A 19,311-nucleotide genomic window follows, 5' to 3' on the forward strand; every position below is an offset into this window, starting at 1 on the left:
GCAAAGGCTACAAGACTTGCTTTGGCCCTTTATGGAAAAAGGTGGCCACGCCTGATCTGCAGCAAGTGCAGCCCTGGCCAAACCTTTCATTCACAGGCCCACCCTGTGACTCCCACTCTCTCTGAAGTCCAGTCACCCCAAGGCTGGCTTGTGATTCCCTGGGTCCCCACTGCTTGACACCCGTCAGGCAAGTCTGTCTGTGCTCCTGGCTCAGCTTCCCCTCCCACTTCCCAGTTGAGCCGCACTATCCGTCCTGGTAGACAGGAAATGGTCATCTAATCATCAACCGTGTTCCCTAGAGGGAACCTAGGACCAGATTCCCAGTCCACCCCCTTTATTGTACACACAGGAAATGGGGACCTGGCCCTTGACTAGTCCCTCTCTCCATCTCCTGCTGTCCCGCCTCTTGGCTCCATGCTCCAGAGGGGGCACCCGAGGTGGGTGAGCCTCTGCAAGTGCGGCTCCCAGACCCCCTTATCAACACTGCCTGGGGTGATTATAAAAGCAGCCTCCTCCCAATACACGCGTGCTTGTGCACAAAGACACACACACACACACACACACACACACACAATGAGCTTTCGGCAGTGGAGCCCAGGGCTCTTAACAGCAAGTCTGAGAACACAGTGGCAGGTGTTGCAATCACCTCCGTTGCTGTGACCCTGTTTCTCCCACCCTGGCAGGTGGCACCATCCATGCCTGCTTCTACTTCTCATCTTCTTTGTTTGGGCAGCTCTGTTTAGGTGGAAGGATCGTGAGGACTTCCAGGGACCTGGGGTAACTCATCCACAGAGAACTGAGTCCCTCCTTTGAGTCAGCCCTGCTCTGGGCACTACAAACACATGACCTCATTTCGTCTGAGCCTCAGCCTCTTCACCTGTCAAATGGGGAGATGACCTGCCACCGGGGGCGATAGTGAGAGTTAAGTATTTGTGAAGGTGCTTTGTAAACTGCAAGAGCCTCTGTAAATATTAGCAAGAAGTGGTTGTGTCTCTGGTTTCCGTGTTAAGAGTTAGCTGCGTCTGAAATCCAGTGTGGAGCTTAGAATTTGGCATGCATTTCATAAGAGGAAAGGCCTTATAGCTTTTGTGTTGCAACCAACATGAATAATGGAAAAATAAATAACTGAGAAACATATTCTCTCTCGTCAGCTCAATAAAAATGCCTCTGTCTCATGCCATGTGGGAGGATGACTTCTCACCATGAGGCCCTGGAAGTTTCAGTAGTGGATGGAACAATGGCCCCCAAAGAGATCCATGTCCTAATCCCTGGAAACTGTAAATATGTTAGATCACATGGCAAAGGGAAACTAAGGTTGCAGATGGAATTAAGGTCGCTAGTCAACAGACCTTAAAATAGGGAGAGTGTCCTGGATTACCCAGCTGTGTGCAATCATAAGGTCCTTAGAAGTGACAGACAGCATCCAAGGGGGCTGTGACTACGGAAGAACAGCCTGAGAGCTATAACACTGCCGGTTTTGAAGATGAAGAAAGGAAGCCACAAGCCAAGAAATGTGGGCAACATCTAGAAGCTGGAAAAATCAGGAAACTGATTCCCTCCCAGGGCCTCTGGTAGGAATGCAGCCCTCCTGACACCTTGATGTGAGCCCAGTGAGACCCTGTGTGAGAATTCAAGCCTACAGAACTATAGCATAATAAGTGGGTGTTGTTTTAAACCACTACATTTGTGGTGATTTGTTATGGCAGCAAATCACACAGCTTCTATCCAGGGAACCGGCAGCTGCAGTCTAGTGAGAATGGTTTCCAAGGCTGCTGCTGAACAGCCCAGTAAACCTCCACCAGGAATCACTTCCCCTGAACCATCATGTCCTGGGATGATCACTGGCCATTTGGGGATGGTGGTGAGTAATGTGTTGCCATAACCAGACTAGGAAAAGTCATGGAGCACACAGGGTAGACATCGGTCTTCTCCACCAAGACAGTGCAGCCCAGGCCACAGGGTCCAAGCTCATCCAGGACTAAGAGGAAGGATAACCTCAAACATGGGGGCTCTTCCTCTGTCATGTTGCCTCTAGTTTCAGCTACTACCTGGTGGGTGATAACTATATGCCTGTGAGTATATTTGGACAATTGAAAAGCTTTCATCGAATAAATAAATGAATGAGTCTCCACTCTGTATGTCAGAATAACCTCTATCAGAGCTCTGTGGCCTTTTCCACAGCCTCGCATGGCTCAGTAACAGCAGTCCAGGGAGAGAGGGGGAACCTACCACACCCCAGTGGGTCCTGACTGGCGTTGCTGGTGGCCGAGATTTGGTGGAATCCTTCCAAGCACCCAAACTGTGTCCTGGGAGAGGTGCCAAAGCGGTCCCCTTGGAGGAAGCGGATGAACGTGTCTGCTGGGAACGTCTTGGAATCCAGATGAAGTTGGAATTTTCCACTTTGGATCAGATCTGCAAAGCGCCCAACGAGATCCTTGCCCACCAAGGCTTCCTCTGCAAGACACAAGATGAGGCAGGAGTGTCACTGTTCCTGCAAGGGTCAGGGAGGATCCAGGGACAGAGCCACGCAGAATGTCCACAGCGAAAGGAGACATAGGCCTTTCCCAGTGTCTCATTTTACAGAGGGAGAAACTGAGACCCAGAGAAGGGGGTTGATTGACCCAAAGATACACAGAATCAGAAGCACAGCTAGGACTCCAAACCAGATCTCCAGCTCCTGTCATTTCTGTGGCAGCAATGTGACCCCCACCGGTATAGGATATCATGACCTCAGTCACTCATCTAAGGTACACTATCCAGATACACGACTGTCCCAAGCTTTGCCAAGCCACCATCCCTGAGCCTCAGTTTCCCCATCTGAAAAATGGGGCTAGGAATGCCCCTCTTGCAGTTGGTGAGGATTACAAGAGAGAATGTGATGGGGCCGGTCAAAGGGAAGGAAGAGGCCCCGTCTCAGGTTCAGCTAAACGCTGAGAAGGCCTCCAGCTGTCGAACTCCAAGTGTTTCCTAGGAAGAAAGCAGATGGGTGAGCACTACATCTGGAGCTGGGGAGGGTCCCAGCACGCAACGAACATTCATGCCACAACGGCTACAGTAAAGGCAGCCCCAGGCCATGGACGCCAGGAATAAACATCTCATCCATTTGTAGCTTCAAACATACCCAAATTATGCAGGTTGTTTCCAGAGGAAAACAAAAAGTGACCCTTAATTCATAACGCTACTGGGGGGGAGATGGTAATTAGGGTCACAGGCACTGCAGAACGTCTGAGATACATACAGTCTGCCTCCTGGGTTACACTGTGGCGTTTTCTACAAGTTCCCCCTCATAGAACAGAAGTCAAGCTCCAGCCATCCCTCACCCTTGGCGTTTGGCCACCAGATAGTGGAAGAGGAAGTGGAGAAGCTTCCACCCTCTGGTCAGAAGCCCATGGGTTATGTCCCACCCTCGTTCAGAGTAACGATCGTAAGATCCACTCTGCTTCTCCGTAGATCTTTCTACTCTCGATTCATCCGTATCGTTACCACTACATTTTAAATAGTGTTAATAATGTGTTTAAACAGTGTCAGTGGTCCGAGATGTTCTCTGATTGGAAGTAGGCAGGACATAAATTATAAACAAATGGAGACGCCCTCACCCTGCCCCACCCTCCCCTACTTCACACCTGTCTTCCTTCTCTGTGCCCAGAAAACCAAGAGAATTAGAAAAGGTTCTCACAAGCGCAGTCGGGTGATATTATTTAGCTCTAGTCAGCTATGGACCAGAACTCTATTGCTTTTTATAAACTCCTCAGGAACTAGCCCCTCCCACGGGCCAGGCACATGGTTCCCTCCCTGAGCCCCACAGGAAGGCGCTGGGGCCGCAGTGGCTCCATCTGATGGATAGGAACACTGAGACCCAGCGAGTCTGTGAACCTTCAAGGCAGCAGTGCGGGAAAACATACCAATGTCACGCAGATCCGGGAGAGAGGCAGGTGGGACATCCTCCAGACGCAATTTCCACGTGACATTGACTCCTAACCGCTCCCCGCTCAGACACTCCACCCGCACCGTGAAGTCGTCGCAGACGGGGATGGAGACAGGGGTCCTAGCCGTCTTCACCTGCAGGGAGACATGAGCTCAAGAACACGGAGCAGGGAGCCAGCACTGCCGAGGCTGCACCAGGCACCTAAACTGGCTTATGTTACTGTCGGAGAAGGTTGTGGAGAGGTCGTGACCTCCCTTTGACCCGGGAACTGGCCCCGGGCAATCAGAGCTCCTGAGACCCTCCCCTGTCCTCAGAAGGTCTGCTCTACACCCACCACCTGTCCCCAGTGGGAGGCGTTTGGGAGGACGCAGCCTTGAGAGAGCTGGAAAATGAGGTTCCAGGTTCAGAGAGGTTTAATCGCCTGCTCAGGTCACACAGCCTGCAGACAGAGGTGTAAGCAGAGTAAAAGCCAACGTAAATGAGAAAAGAGTTTGAAAAAGAATAGATACACATATATGTAAAAATAAAATAAAATAAACTACAAAGAAAACAAATATATTTAGAAAAAAATAAAGATTAAAAGATTCTCAAAAAAATAAAATTAAAAGGGCACACACACACACACACACACACACACACACACACACACACACACACGAAAGCCTAAACACTCCGAATTCAGGGGCTGTACTTCATTGGAGAAACAACTTCTGCCGACTCGGCCAATGTCCTCACAACACCTACATCCAGCAGGACACGACCCCCCCTCCCGGGAAGCACCAACTCTTCCACTGTGACCACGCGGCCTGGCTTCTCCTCCCAACCTGAGCGCGGCCCTCAGTGACCCCTGGCCGTCTGCAGGGCAGGGTGGGCGGATGGACGGTGGTGGTGCCTGGTTAGCCTGGGGACAGTGACGGGCAGGGGCCGGGGTTCAACACAAGCCTCATTGGACCCTCTTCCCATCGTGCTCTTTCAAAAGCAACATCCCAAGAGCTTCGATATCAAGCCCCAGAGGGTGTTAGTTTATCAGAAGCTTGGGCATCTAGAGGAGAATGAGAAGGTTCTGTGTAAAAGGAAGGGTCTGTGAAGGAAAGTGACATCTGTCCGACCCACGATCCAGAGTCGATCTGGGCCTTGGCTGTCAGCCTGCTGCACGAGAGACCTCGACCACCTCATTCAGAGTCCAGACGATGCCCTCTCCACACAGGGCCTGGGCTGCAGGAGGCCATTCAACATGGATGGCAGGTCAAGCCACAGACTGGTACCAGACACCTACTGTGTGCCGTGCACCCCACGACGCTGAGGGTGCAGGTGCGCCAGTGGACGTGGGGTTCGTGCCACTGTCACTGGAGGAGAACTGCTGTGTGCCAGGCACCTGGCATTCCCGGGAGGCAATGTGCACACTTTTTGAACATCCTCCATTATTCAGGCCCTGCGTGAAGCGCTTTAAACATATTAGCTAGTTTAGTCTCCAAAACAGGCCTGTGGAGTCAGAACTGTCATCACCCCACGTTACAGATTGAATTAGCTTCAGAGAGGCTGAGGGGCTGCGGAGCATCAGTATATTACTGATGAAAATCTGTTCTGGCCGCTGTAACTAGTGTCTGGCTTTGTTTATCTCTGACAATTCTCAGTGCCTAAAACCATGCTTGGCCTGTACCAGGCACCCAAACACTTGCTAAATGGAAGAATGAAGGAGGGAGAAAATGAGTGAAAGAATGAACAGATTTGGTGTAGTGACAGTCTAGACTTATTCCGTGATGTGAAATCTTGGGCAACTTACTTACTCTCCATGGGCTTTAGTTAATTCACTTACCAATCAAGGGCTAATGACACCCACTGAGCAGGGTGCTGTAATCATTAGAGATACGGAAAGTAGAACTTCCAGCCTGGCACCAGGAATACAACCAGTGCTCACTAACCAATAAATATTGCTGATACTGCTGTCAAGTGCCTTTCTTTAGATAAAAGGGGGCAAGGTTTGTTTCTCTTTGTTTTAAAATCAATACTCTTTGTATCTGGTTTTGTGAACATGTGTGTTCTCCAAAATTCTTAACATGAGGCGCTAGAAATGAGTTGCTCTGATGAGATTGCAGCCTTTGAGCAGAACAAGGACTTATTTAACTGAGTGACTTTTAAAGACTCCCTCTGTGGACGCTAGGGACTTCAAATCACCGAAGTCCTTGCCTATTACACAGCTAAAAACTCTCCGGTAACCATGTCTTTCCAGTTGGCATGTAACATTTTCCTTCCAAGGAGGATCCATGATGCCTCCTCACAGATTTAAGGACCGCCCCGGCACAGCAGCTCAGAGAGCGTGTCGCACCACTGCAGCCTCCCTGCCCCGTTCCCAGGCTCTTTCTTCACGGGTGGGGACAGTACCATGTGGTGACCACAGCTCTGTCCTCACGTCAGCCAGCCTGGCTCTACCACTCCCCAGCTGTGTGACTCTGGCCAATTATTTTTACTCTCTAGTAAGAAAACGGTAAAAATAATAGGGTTCCAGTGAGGATCTCATTAACTAAGCCATGCTAACAGTGCCTGGCACAGTCTAAGCGCTCAGCACACATTTGGTTTGGATCTTTATGCAGAAAGAGTGGCCGATGATGAGATGGATACCAGATCCGCCTCTGCCTCTATGTCATTAGCCTCGTCTGAGTTACTTTCTCATCCTGGGCCTCAGTTTGCCCATTGGTAAAAGGACCGTGGGTTGAACTGTAAGTTCATTTGAAATCTGAGGTTCTCTGCCCGGGGACCCTCAGCTCAGTCCAAGCCCCCCTTGTGGGGAAGGCCAGGCACATACCTGGATCTGACAGAAGCCGCGGGCTGTGAGCTCGTCTAATAGGAAGAGCTGGAAAGCCGGCAGCAAGCCTGCGTAGTCGGCGTGGCACGCCTTGCCCGGCGGGAGCTGGAGCTGGAGCTGCCCTCGGGTCCAGAGAGTCTGCCACAGCTGGGGCCCTGCAGGCAAGCACCGGAGGTCAGCAGACAGGGACGGAAGAGCTGCGGGATTCTTTTCTTTGCCTTGTTTGGTTTTTCCTCTGCAAAAATAACCCTTCTTCATTTAGCTTGGAGCCCACGAGCACTGCCATCTTGCTTGTCACCCTCTGAGTCTAACTACTTCCTAGCATGCCGGCTCGTCTCAAATTACTTTGCACCCTCACAGCAAACTCAGTCCTGCCTCAGCCTCTAAACCAGGCCGCTTTACATTTACATGGGACCTGGACATTCTTGTTGGAAAATCTTCCACAGTACCTTGCACTCAAACAGGGCCACTGCACCTGGTCTGGACAGTTAAGAGTTTCACCACAGCCTATGTGAAAGGCTTTCTCTAAGGTTGTTCAGTGCACAATCTGCACAGTCGTACACAGCAGCCTGGCACTCCACTTTAGGAGCTCAGGACCTGTGCCTCTCTTCTCCCAAGTCCCTTGCTCAGTCGTGACCAGTCTGGACTTAATTTCGGCTCAGGCCACTCTGTCATCATCCTGGGAAATAGGCCACTTATTTGTCCAAATCATATTTTGAAATTTTTCTGGATAGTATTCTCTATTTCAGAATGCTTTACGACAAATACCATCCTTTGACGCTCTACCAGCCACCCAGAGCCTTGTGACAGTCAGTCCCAGGATCTGGGTCTCTCTCCTGAATGCCCCTCCCGCTGCCCTGGGTGGACCCAGCGCTGGTCCCCGAGTCTGCCCCCGCCTGGCCTGGCTGTGAGTAACCACAGCCAGCCTTTGCCAAGGCGGGTGCAGTCAGAGCCTGATGTGGCCTCACAGCCACGTGCATGTGAAAGTGGGTTTTCTATGAGAACAGGAGGAAGGAGCTCTGCCCATATTTAAATACGGCCCAGGCCCACAGTGATCAGAAAGGATGCCGTACCCCGGAGCTCCAGATGGACCTGGGGGCAGGGCTGGCGTGGCAGTGTCACTGTCCCTCTCAGATGCCGGACCAGCAGCTCTAAGCTTGCCAACACCATAGTAAGCAATACGGCCATTGGAGCACCTGCATCTTGAATGCAGTCCTGTATCCAGGAGCCCAGAATGATGGCAGGTGTCTCAAGGGGCAGATTGCTCCAGAGAAGCCACAAATAGAGCTTCCCCCCAGGGGTCTGGGAAGCACATCTGCTCCTTCTAGAAGAAAATGCTCCACTGGGCCTTCTCTCCTGCTCTGATGCCACCTGGCTTACGGTGGACACGCTACACTTGGGTGGGGAAAATGAAGGCCTCGGCCCCGAGCCCTGAGAGGGAGCCGGGCACCGGGCAGCCCTTCCTGGGGCCACTCACGCTGGCAGGCACGGGTCTGAGGGGGCTGCGACTCCCAGCGTCTCCTCTGCAGGCTGCACAGTAGCGGCTCTGGCGGGAAGGCACTCCGGTAGCCCGGGCGGCACAGCAGCTGGCACCGCTGCACGGCAGCCCCTCCTGGGCCTGAGGCTGGAGTGCACAGGAGGGCCCCGCTGGCCACATCCGACACATTGAAGGGCAATGGGCACTGCGGGCCTAGGAGAAGGAAAGGGACAGCTGTGGGCACCTGCCCAGCGTGGGGCTGAGCGCTGCCCCCCTCACTGGCGCTCATCGCACGGGGCCTCCCGCCCTCCCTTCCCTCAGACCAGCCTGGGCCTGCCCCCACCCCACCCCGCCCCGCCCTCTGCCTGGCCGAGCCCATCTTCTCTCAGTTTTATCACACGCCTGAGCAGGGATGACTCTCATCCCTCCACCTCCTGCTCAGGCCCTCTCGAGCTTCTTCCCATCTCTTCCCATCTCTAAGTCCCATCCCCAGCCAGTCTCCTCCACCTCAAGGCCAATGGGTCCAGAACTCAGTGTCTGCTGCCCACACCCACTCTGGCTTCAGCACCCCGAGCTCAAGGCCTGGCACCTCCAGCCAGGAACACGGCAGCCAGCCAAGACGGTCCCACCTCCTCTGCCCATCAGCCGAGGCAGTGGCTCACACGTCCTCGACTTCTCTTCATCCCCGCCGCACTTCCTTCATGTAGACATCTGTCATCTTCTTCCTCAACGGCTTTCGAAGCTTCCTCACCAGCTCCCTGCGTTTGGGTCTCATCCCCTGCCCTTCTGCTCCCATGTCCAATCCAGTCCCCGCCGCCGGCAAAGAAATGGAGCTGGACTTGGCTCTCAAGACCCCCCGAGCGCCTGCTGACCCGACTCCCTCTCTCTGCTCTGGTCTCCTCCAGCCCTGTTTTGCCCCATAGTTGTCGTTCCCTGACCGTAGGCTGGCTGCACACCCCATGCCCTTCCCTCTGCCTGCTCATCTGCCTAGAAGGTTCCTTTTCAGGTCCTCAGTTATCAGCTCAGCCCCTCAAACTGTCTAACCCCTTCCATGGTTCTCCCAGGCCGACTTAGGCCTCCTTTCTCTAAGCTCTCAGGCCACTTGTAGTAGACCACCCCCCCACCATGTTATCAATTATTCAAAGACTCTATCTGCATTCTGGTCTCCCCATTGGATTGAGCTCCGAGAGGAAAGAGGACCCCTTTCCTCTGTTCACCCAGGCCATGGCACAATGCTGACCCAGAACACAAGCTCCATGAATATGTGTTAAATAAGTGGGTAACTAAGTAAATTAAAGGACAGACATACTCCGTACGACAATTTCACACCTGGCTAGAGATTTAGTTAATCATCTGACTGAAGCATAGCCTTGCTGCCTGCATATGTCTGGCTTTAAAATCTGCAACCCACATGTGACTCAGGAGTACTTGAGGGCCTCAAAGATGGAGAATGACCCATTTTGATCTCCAGGGGGCAGCCTGGGTCTTTTATCTAATAAAGATGATGGCCTCTGGCCAAAATTTTGCACTGTAATTTGAGGGCTTATTGAGTTGGCTCTAACCAAGTACCATGTATACGCTGGGGATGGGAAGAGTCAGCCTGTGGGCTACGGGGCCAGCCTGCAAGCTTTGAATCCTGGCCCAATCATTTACTAGTTGAGGCCCCTAGAGCAAGTTAATCACTGTCTCTGTGACTCAGTTTTCTCGCCCATCAAATGGTGAGAATAGCAATAGTGCCTACCACCTGGGGATGGTGTGAATCAAAATGAATTAAGGCACGTAAAGAGCTCAGAGGAGTTACTGGAAGCTAATAAATGGTCATTAATGTTAGTTATTATTATTATTAACAATAACAACAAGCATAATACATTATTGCCTGATTGGAAATTATAGGATGTGAATTCACCCTTTCAGAACAATGAAATAGCATTTGATGCACCACGAGGGTAAACTTCTGAGAGAAATAATAGCTGATATTTACCATGAATTTTAGAGGTTGTTTAACTCTGTCATGATCAATACTTAATTGGATCTCACTCAAAATAACCCTATGAAGCAGGTATCCCCGGTTTTATCATCCCCCTTTTACAGATGAGGAAACTGAGGTCTGAGGATCTGGAGGGACAGAGCCAGGGCTTGAGTGCTGGTTCTTTGAATCGAAGCACAACCCCAGCAGGGAAAGGCCCTTTAGTCTGGTGCTGCTCAGGGATGGGAGGGTGCTGTTCCCTGGGCTCCCCGGCTCCAGCATACCCTTTCCAGAGCCCGCAACACTCGGTGTTATAATGGCTCATGGATGTCTCCCGGGCCCCAGCCCTACTTTTGGCTTAGACAGCAGGCTCGTCAGGCTGGGGGAGGACTCCACCCCTCCATGCTGAGCGTGTGATTGTGCACAGCCCCATATGTCTCTGAGCCTCCATGTCCGACCTCTAGGATGGCGATAAAGGTCCCTGGCACTTCCGACCACCAAGGTGGGCCAAGGACAGAAGGGAAGGTTTTGGGCACCTGGAAAGCCAGAGCACCGCTGAGTTGTGAGCTCTCACGTGAGAGGGCGCCCGGGCCAGGGGCCGAGGACCTGCGAGGGGCTTCCCACACCAGCAGCCAGGCCCCCATTTGCAGCCAAGGCCACTGAGGCTGACGAGGCCAAGCTCCTCCTCACGCCAGGCAGAGCAGCACTGGAGCCTGCATGCCCCCGCGTCTCCAGCCCACGCTCTTTCCTCTGTCCTCCCAGGCTTCCTGCAACTACTCGGCCAGGCCCCTCTCAGGACTCATGCAGGATCCCCAGCTGGACCCATATGTGGGCCCAGAACTGACTCTCATCCTTCCCGCGGGACCCCAGGGAAAACCCCTCACCATCTGAGCCTCCAATACCACATCTCTATTTAAAAACCACTGTGTGGCCCTTGGTATGTGCCAGGGATACTGTTAAGAGCATCACCAATATCAACTCCTTCAATTCTCCCCACAAAGCTGTGGGGTAGGTCCCGTTATCCTCATTTCCTAGATGCCAACACTGAGGCACACTGAGGGTAAATATCTTGCCTGTGATCTGAGAGCTAGGACACAGCAAAACCAGACCCCAGAATCTATGTTCTCCACGAGTGTGCCAGGCGTGTGTGTATGTGTGTGTGAAAAGCGAGGGGTCAGTGAGGGAATGTGCACGTGTGAGCCCCCGGTGCACAGAGTAAACCTCAATAAATGCAGGTTCCCCTCCAGGCCCCCAGGATGGCTCTGTACCCTGTGGCTCTTCTGGTTCCCCTCCATGGCCTGTTTTGGGAGTGGGCCAGTGAGTGCTTTGACTTGGCTGGGAAGGCATCTCCTCCTGGGGTCTCCGCGTCATCTGAGACACAGATGTTCCTCTCGCCAGTGTCTCACCCTGCCCAGCCGACCTGCTTTCCCACGGCCTTCTTTCCCAGTTTCGCTGAAATGCAGACTCGCTGGCTATGCTTTGACTCATCCAGGCTCCATGGTCAGGGAGGAGGGAAAAAGGAAGAAGTATGGAAACTGACGTGAACTGAACACCCACAGTGGGCCTGCATGGAGAGGGCACTCCACCTCCTTAAAGTCACGCAGTCCTTCCAAAGGATAACTGCATCATTGCCATTTTAGAGGCGAGGAGAATGAAGGCTCAAAGGAGCTGAGTGGCTTGCCTGGGGCACGTGCTGGTGACTGGACTAGAAACCAGATCCTGTTTCCAGCCCCTCATACAGGAGCTCGTGCACACGGCGCGTTTACTGCATGCCAGGGCCGCCCAAGCATCTCTCAAGAATTGATTTCATCCTCACAGCATCTCTGTGAGGCAAGACTGTTGTCACCCTCATCCCACAGGTGAGGACCCCGAAGCAGGGGGACCTTAAATTTCTGGCTGAAGTCCTATAGCAGCAAGTGGGGAGCCAGGCCTGGCCCTGGAGGCTGCCCTCTGAGCCCAGGCGAAGCTGTTTACAGAGACTATTTGAATTAATCTTAATGATGACTCTAAGAAATAGCTACGATTTCCCATGCCCATTTCACAGATTGGGAACCTGTGGTCCAGAGAGGTTAAGGGACTAGCCCAAGGTCACCCAGCAAGGGAGGTGGCAGAGCTGACACTCAGGTCTGTCTGTCTGGCCCCTACATCTGAGCTTTCTCCACCACGCCCTGCAGTAGGTCAGCAGGAAGGGGCTTCGTTAGTGCTGGCTGTTCCATTTGCCAGCGGTGTGGCTTTCAACATATTAATGAGCTTCTGTGAGTCCTAGTTTTGCCATCTGTATAATGGGGAGTAGGACTGTTCTATTTACCTGCATCACTGGGAGGCTGAAATGGGATAAGTAATATGAAAAGCACATTTTAACAGGTAAATCTCTGCACAGGTGAGTTATTATCATGGAATCCTGCAAGGCCAAGCCGCATGGAGTCTTCCCAGACCCCAGAAGAGCTGTGCTTCCGGACCTGTTCCTGCAGGAGACACTTCAGGCTGTTTCCTGGGTCCCGGACAGTGCAGACCACTCTTAGATGCCCTGCAAGTTCAACGTGCATGGCGTCCGACCCTAAGGCTGCCACATCACTTCTCTCAGCAGCATCTGGCAGGGAGCTCTACTCATAAATACCCATCGAGCACCTACTATGTTCCCCGCATGATGGAAGCTGCTGAGGCCCTTGAAGCAGGTCCCGTACAGAGAGGGGGAGTTGAGGGCTTGGGAGAAAAGGCGTGTGGTGAGAGCTGTGGGCACACGCCAGAGGTTCGGGGCAGGTGAGGAAATGGACAGAAGGGGACAGAGCCCCACAAAGAGAGCAGGTGACTCTTCCTTCCCACGTTTCCTTTGAAGAGACCCCCTGTCTCTTGACAATATAAATATAAATTGACAAATATAAAAATTCTCTTTACGCATAGAAATCACTAGACCTAATTAAATATGTCCGCAGTTCCAAAATGTTGCTTATAGACCGCAAAAGTTAAAAACAAGGCAACGAAACAATAAGGACAGCAAAAGAAAGGCAATTGCAATAAAATTAGTATTTAGTGCAATATTCCTTGACCCTGCCAGACCCAGCATCCCAATCTGTAATAAATATTTTGCAATGTCTTCATTTACTGTTCTGAAACGAAAGTCACAGATAATGTAACCTACCTGTGCCCATAAATTTTAGCATGACTGCAATGTCCTGTGACTTGAGTATATAGGAGGAATGAAAGGTAAGTAACTGATAATTAAATAATATATTTTAATAAGTAATAATGTATTTCAGTAGTATAATATATATTCATAAGAGATATGTTTCAATATCTGATATCCAGATGATTTTTAAACCAGAAATAAAAATAAACAGATCGACACCTCCACGGATTCCTAAAGCTCCCTGGCTGGGATGGACCCACCCTCACTGAGATTCTGCTGTCTGTACCCTCCTCCCCACTCGAGGATGGGGAGACCAAGACACAGCACCCCTCAGCAGGCCAGGGCCTGAGCTCTGTGAGGCGCCGGCTCAGGAGATCCCTGCATGGGCTGTCCCTGGTTTGAGCCCCAGGGCTGGGCATTGGTAGGAAGTAGACGCACTTTCAGCATCACAGAAATCAACGCAACCACATCCCTCTTGCGGTTCCCTTGTCTCCCTTCCTGTCCCCACTGTCCTGGCACCTTTGGAGTCCTCCCAACCCCAGCCGGGACAAAGGAAGAGATGAGCAGGACCCCACCAGCCCAGGAAGCCCCTTTGCGGCATCACCACTTACTCTCACAGGCCGGCTGGCTCCCAGCCATGCGGGTCCCAGGCACCTCCTCTCCGCTGCCCAGGACACACCAGCAGCTTCCCTGGGCCGGGTCGCATTGCACTGGGGAGAAGCCTCCATCCTCCGCCGTGCAGGCTGGGGCATAGCCAGGGCTGGCTCTCCTGGAGGGAACTCCACTCTGGAGCACTTCACAGAGGCTGGGGCCTTGACACAAAGACAAGTCACATGGGCTCTTTGCCCATGAAGCTGCCATAGCCCTTGTCACCACCCACCACCGACTGCCACCTGCCTGCAGGGCCCCAGGGTCTGGGGCTGCCTCCCCACTGGGGTGCTGAACTGGGACAGGGCAAAGCCTGGGCCTCGCTCAGGTCTGTACTCCCCTATCTGATCCATACACACACACACACACACACACTGCCTGCTCTCAAGGAACTTAGTGTCTTAAAGGATATCTAACAGGTAAGTGAGCAACCACAGTTCAGATAAGGGCGACAACAGGAGATGTGCAGGGCAGTTTAGGAGTCCGTAGGAAGGTAATGAACTCCGCCGTGGAAGGGAGAGGCCCGCAAAGGCTTCCTGGAGGGACCTATGGGTGGGCCGAGTAAGACTTAGCCAGCTGGTAGGGGGAGGGGTGGGAGGTTTGCAGAGGCTGAACCAGAACACATTAAGGCTCTGGAGGAAGAGAGTGTCTGCCTGCTTGAAATCTTGATGGATCTTGATGCTGAGATGGAGAAACAAGAGAAGCAAAAGAAGATACAGGAGCCACACACACAGGGGCCCACGAGCCACAGCAAGGAGCCTGGCCCTAAGGACCCCGGGGTGTGTCGACGGGTTCCAGGCAGAGGACGGACGTAAACACGTCTGCACTTTAGGGACATCGTCTTGACCTCACCATGGGAACCAGTTGGCGGAGCCAGGCTGGAGCCTGTGGTGGCATCGGTGCCGCACAGCTTGTCCCCCATGAAAGCACCAGTGCCCACTTTAATAGGGACCAGCGCAGGTTTGCACCTCTAGTTACGAAGCACAGCCCCAATCCCTGCTGTGTGTATTTCTCCCAAGAACCCACTGAAGTGGAGGAATATCGCCCCTGTTTCATAGGTGAGAAAACTGAGGCACAGTGAGGTTAGAGGCTTGCACAGCTCTGGAAGTGGCCGAGCTGGGACGTGAAGCCCCAGCTCTTGGGGCTCCACGCCCGGTGCTCACGCGTGGGGCAGGGGCTAACAGGGGAGGAGCCATACTCACATTGGGCACTGCCATTTGTGCCAGGCGGTGTGCCCTCTCCTGAGGCCGGGTCCACACACCACGTGCTGGCCTCTGACACCTGCAGCCTGGCAAACTCTCCTGTCTGAGACAAAGCCGAGGTCGTGTCACCAAGGGCAGGTGATTTTGTAGCTGATAGGACAGTAGCCAGATGTCAAGAATGTTCCTTTAGAACCACTGGGGATGGCTTCTCCAAATGGAGGGGCGTGGGGAGGTGCTGTCCTCTTCCAGACCCTTTACATACATTATTTGAGTTGGTGATTATAACAACCCCATGAGACAAGAACCACAGTTAACCCATTTTAGGGCGGGGGAAACTGAGGCTCACTCAGAGAGGGAAACTGACAGAACAACATCCCATAGGTTGGGGAATGGCAGACCCGGGCTGGGCCTAAACCCGCCCAGCCCCAAAGCCCAGCCACCCTCTTGGAATAATGCCCCCCATTCCAGAAATGATTTTCAACAAGCATCCCTTGGAGAAAGGGAGCCTGTAACACCTGTAACAGGGAATAAAGAAAAGGTAAAAGGCAGCCACCCAAACCCTGACCGGGGCCCCTGTCTCCTCGGCCTGTCCCAGGGCCAGCTGGGGGATGCTGGGAAAGCTCCTTTGATTCACTGGGGAGAGTTTCCTCATCTAAAAAAGAAGGAGGTGGGACTAGATGGACCCTTGAGCATGTTCCTTCTCAGAACCCTTGATGGAAGAAAACAGCATCTCTCCTGAGGGCGTGTAACAGCAGGTGTCAGGGAGAGGGCAGCTCCTCCAGGCTTCCTGGCTGTCACTGGAGGTTTCCTTGAGCTTTTTGTGGGCACTTGTTCATTTTATACTCTGCTGTGCCATGTTCACAGACAAGAAATGACCATCATAACAACACCTGACATTTACAGAGAACATAACCAGGAGGCCCCCCCTCCCCGGGGGTGTCATTCAGTCCCTGGGGGGTAGGGAGCCCACTGTCCTCATTATACTCAGAGAGGCCCAGAGAAATCAGGTGATGCACCCCTGGGCACACGGCTTTTTAGCTACACAGGTAAGAGTCAAAGCCAAGCAAAGGTTTGAGAAAATATGGGTAAAGACTTAAAATTGAGAACACTTTAGCCATTAACATGACTTTTCTTTGGGAGTTGGGTCCAAGGCATAGCCATCCAGTTTGGGCAGTGGACGTCTTGGGTCCTGTTTCCTGGCACCTGGGTCCTCCAGGAGACAGGCTGGGAAACCACATGATCAGAGGTTCTCTGGGACCTGCTCTGAACCCCTTTTCCCTCCATCAGAGCTGTGGTTTCTGCCTCTCCTTCTCCATGGGTGAACTCGCCACCCTGGATGATGGAGCAGACTCTCATTCCAGTGGTAGGGGGCTGTCAGCCAAAATAAAAGATTAACTTTCTCTATAAAACGCCATCATAATTGGGGTCCATGTTTACAGCACCAAACAATAATAATAATGAGGAATAATAATAAGGAAACTTTTGCTCAGTAATTTGCAGTTTCACTAACCTCTACACTGGTGATTTCATCTGATTTTCTTGGAGCCCCTTGGAGCCTAGCAGAGTGGGTGGCGGTGTTCCTATCACCCCTACTTCAGGGAAAGGGGCCTGAGGCACAGAGATTTCCATCATTTGGCACCTAAGTGGTTGATTCCAGCAAGAAGCCTTTCTCTAAGAGCTTTCACATCAATCACTGCACTAAATCATGACAACCATCCAGGGAGCTGCAGAGGGAAATATATTACGTCCCCCAATTATGTTGAGAAGCTGAAATGTGATGAGCATGGTGATGTGGCAAATGGCCTCAGAAACTATATATGTGTAGATTATTTTTCAAAGAGTTTCCATTAAAGATATTTCCTTAGGGCCTCAAAACAATCCTAGCACTAGGGAAGATTAAAATGTGGCCTGATCTTAGGATAAAACAAAGTACAGAGAAGCACAGAGAAGGTAAGTAAATTACCCAAGTTCACACAGCTAGGGTCAGCCAGGGCTGGGACAAAAACCCAGGTCTAGAACTCCTGTGAGTTTTCAACTAAAACAAATTTATTGAAAACTAGAAAAATCACCATCCAGGAAGTTCTAGCTTCCCTCTCAAACCTTCCTGGGCCTTCAGAGGCTTACCTCTAAGCAGGTTGGGATGAACAGGTCTTTTGGAGATGGTTTTCCTTGGGAACCAGCCTGTTTCCAACTGGAAAGCAGCGCCCTGGCTCGAGACTTCTCACAGCTGGTGGGGCCTGGCGGGGAGAGAGGGGACCTCTTAACAGACTGGCCATGGGTGCCAAGGAAGGGTGGGGAGCCCAGGTTGGCCCAAGTGTCAGAGCCGTGCATCTGGGTGGATGGAGGTGCCTTATACATAGAGCTGGAACCTCAGAGAAGAAGCAGGCTGAGATTCAGGGACAAAGACCCACATGGGACGTATCATCTCTGAGATGTAATGTGAGTGCTTGATTGCACGGGTCTGAACTCAGGAGAGAGGCTGGACTATAGACCAGATGCAAGGTGGCTGCTGAAAGTACAGAAGTGGCAGAAATTGCCCAGGGAGCAGGTGCAGCGGGGAGACCTGGGGCTCCCTCTCCCCCCACAGCTGCCTCTCTCTCCACCTGGGAAACGAGGAGCACCAATTAGGAAGGGCCAAGGTCAGGGAGAGTCTTCCAGGCCTGGGGACTAGAGGAGGTGTGGTCTGGCTGCTCTCAGGGGCTCATCTGAAGGGCTGGCCCATGGAGCCTCCCCAGGCTGGGAGCGGGCACCACCCACTACAGCGCCCACCGCCCGGGTCAGGGGGGCTTCTCTTACACTGCGGGGTCTGAGGGGAGCGGGCAGTCAGCGAGGTAGGGACGTACTCTCCTTTCCCATCCACACACCAGCAGTGCCCTGGAAAAGAGCCACAGCCAGAGTTTAGGAAGCGCCCCGAGGGACCTGCCCCGAGTGTCCCGCAATACACACTACTATATAAAATACATGACGAATAAGGACCTACTGTATAGCACAGGGAACTCTACTCAATACTCTGTAATGGCCTATAGGGGAAAAGAATCTAAAAAAGAGTGGCTATATGTATATGCATAACTGATTCACTTTGCTGTACACCTGAAACTAACACAACATTGTAAATCAGTTGTACTCCAATAAAAATCTTTAAAAAATTTTAAAAACTTTACTCTTTGCATGCATAGCAGTGCCGGTAAGGTCCCTCTCCCATCCTCCTGTCTGTCCGCCCTCCCCAGCATTGTCCACAATCACAGGCCTTAACACCCAGAAACCGCAGCAACCACTCACGTGACCTTTGGGATAGTAGAAGGCCACTGCTCCCATTGTACAGATGCGACAACCAGAGGCCAGAGACACTAAAGGACTTGCCCCCAGCCGCCAAACAGGGGCCTAGAGTCCAGCTCACTTGCCCCCCAGGGCCGGGCTCTTTCCTCTAAGTGGTGTCACTTGGCCTCCCCAGGGCGCCCGCCCCCCTCACCAGTCGCGGCGTAGCACTGCACGGGCTCCCAACTTCCGAATGTGTCACACTGGGGCACGTAGGGGCTGGACCGCAGAGGGGTGGATGCCCGTGGGGATCTGCCCAGGTGGACACGGAGTCTCTGGTAGAAGTCAAAGGCTGGAGTCAGGAGAGAGGAGCAGAGATGTGAGTGCCTGACTGGCAAAGCCAGGGCCGCGTAGGCTCCATCCTGAGAACAGCCACACAGACCCTGTTTCAACATAGGCAGCCTTTTTATTTATGTGACAAACACTTCCACCCAAAATAGGCTCACTGAGCAGTGGGTAGGCACTCACCAGATTGCCCATTAAGAATAAAAATGTAAAAAAACATAAAACTAAAATGCTAGCTGATGGGAATTCCCTGGTGGTCCAGTGGTTAGGACTCTGTACTTCCACTGTAGGGTGCACGGATTTGATCCCTGGTGGGGGAACTAAGATCCCGCAAGCTGCAAGGCGTGGCCAAAAAAAAAAAAAAGAAAAGTGTCGGCTGAAGTTTGAAGGAATGGAATCACTGTTCCTCCTTCTTCAGGAATTCTCATTTAGAGCTGCTCAGGTCAACAGTGTCTTCAGGCACGTGAGACAACAGTGATCACTGATGACACTTATCACGCGTTGACTATGTGCCAGGCACAGCTGCATAGCAGCCACCTTTCCTCCTGCGCCCGCCCCTCCCC

General features: G+C 52.4%; 1 protein-coding gene across 1 annotated transcript in view; it reads right to left on the minus strand.

Annotated features, from left to right (window-relative positions):
• The window catches only part of TG (thyroglobulin), a gene marked incomplete at its 5' end in the record, with an annotated part of 239,460 nt that overhangs the window by 194,687 nt on the left and 25,462 nt on the right, over window positions 1-19,311 (minus strand). The window contains 9 exons of the mRNA XM_082601181.1: window positions 2,230-2,454; window positions 3,903-4,059; window positions 6,729-6,883; window positions 8,206-8,418; window positions 13,910-14,110; window positions 15,149-15,251; window positions 17,273-17,385; window positions 17,945-18,022; window positions 18,618-18,755. Of these exons, the coding sequence (XP_082457307.1) occupies window positions 2,230-2,454; window positions 3,903-4,059; window positions 6,729-6,883; window positions 8,206-8,418; window positions 13,910-14,110; window positions 15,149-15,251; window positions 17,273-17,385; window positions 17,945-18,022; window positions 18,618-18,755 (1,383 nt within the window). The remainder of the gene's footprint in view (window positions 1-2,229; window positions 2,455-3,902; window positions 4,060-6,728; window positions 6,884-8,205; window positions 8,419-13,909; window positions 14,111-15,148; window positions 15,252-17,272; window positions 17,386-17,944; window positions 18,023-18,617; window positions 18,756-19,311) is intronic.

Source organism: Mesoplodon mirus (genome assembly GCF_964341445.2).
Source record: "Mesoplodon mirus genome assembly, chromosome: 16".
NCBI classification, from domain to species: Eukaryota; Metazoa; Chordata; class Mammalia; order Artiodactyla; family Ziphiidae; genus Mesoplodon; species Mesoplodon mirus.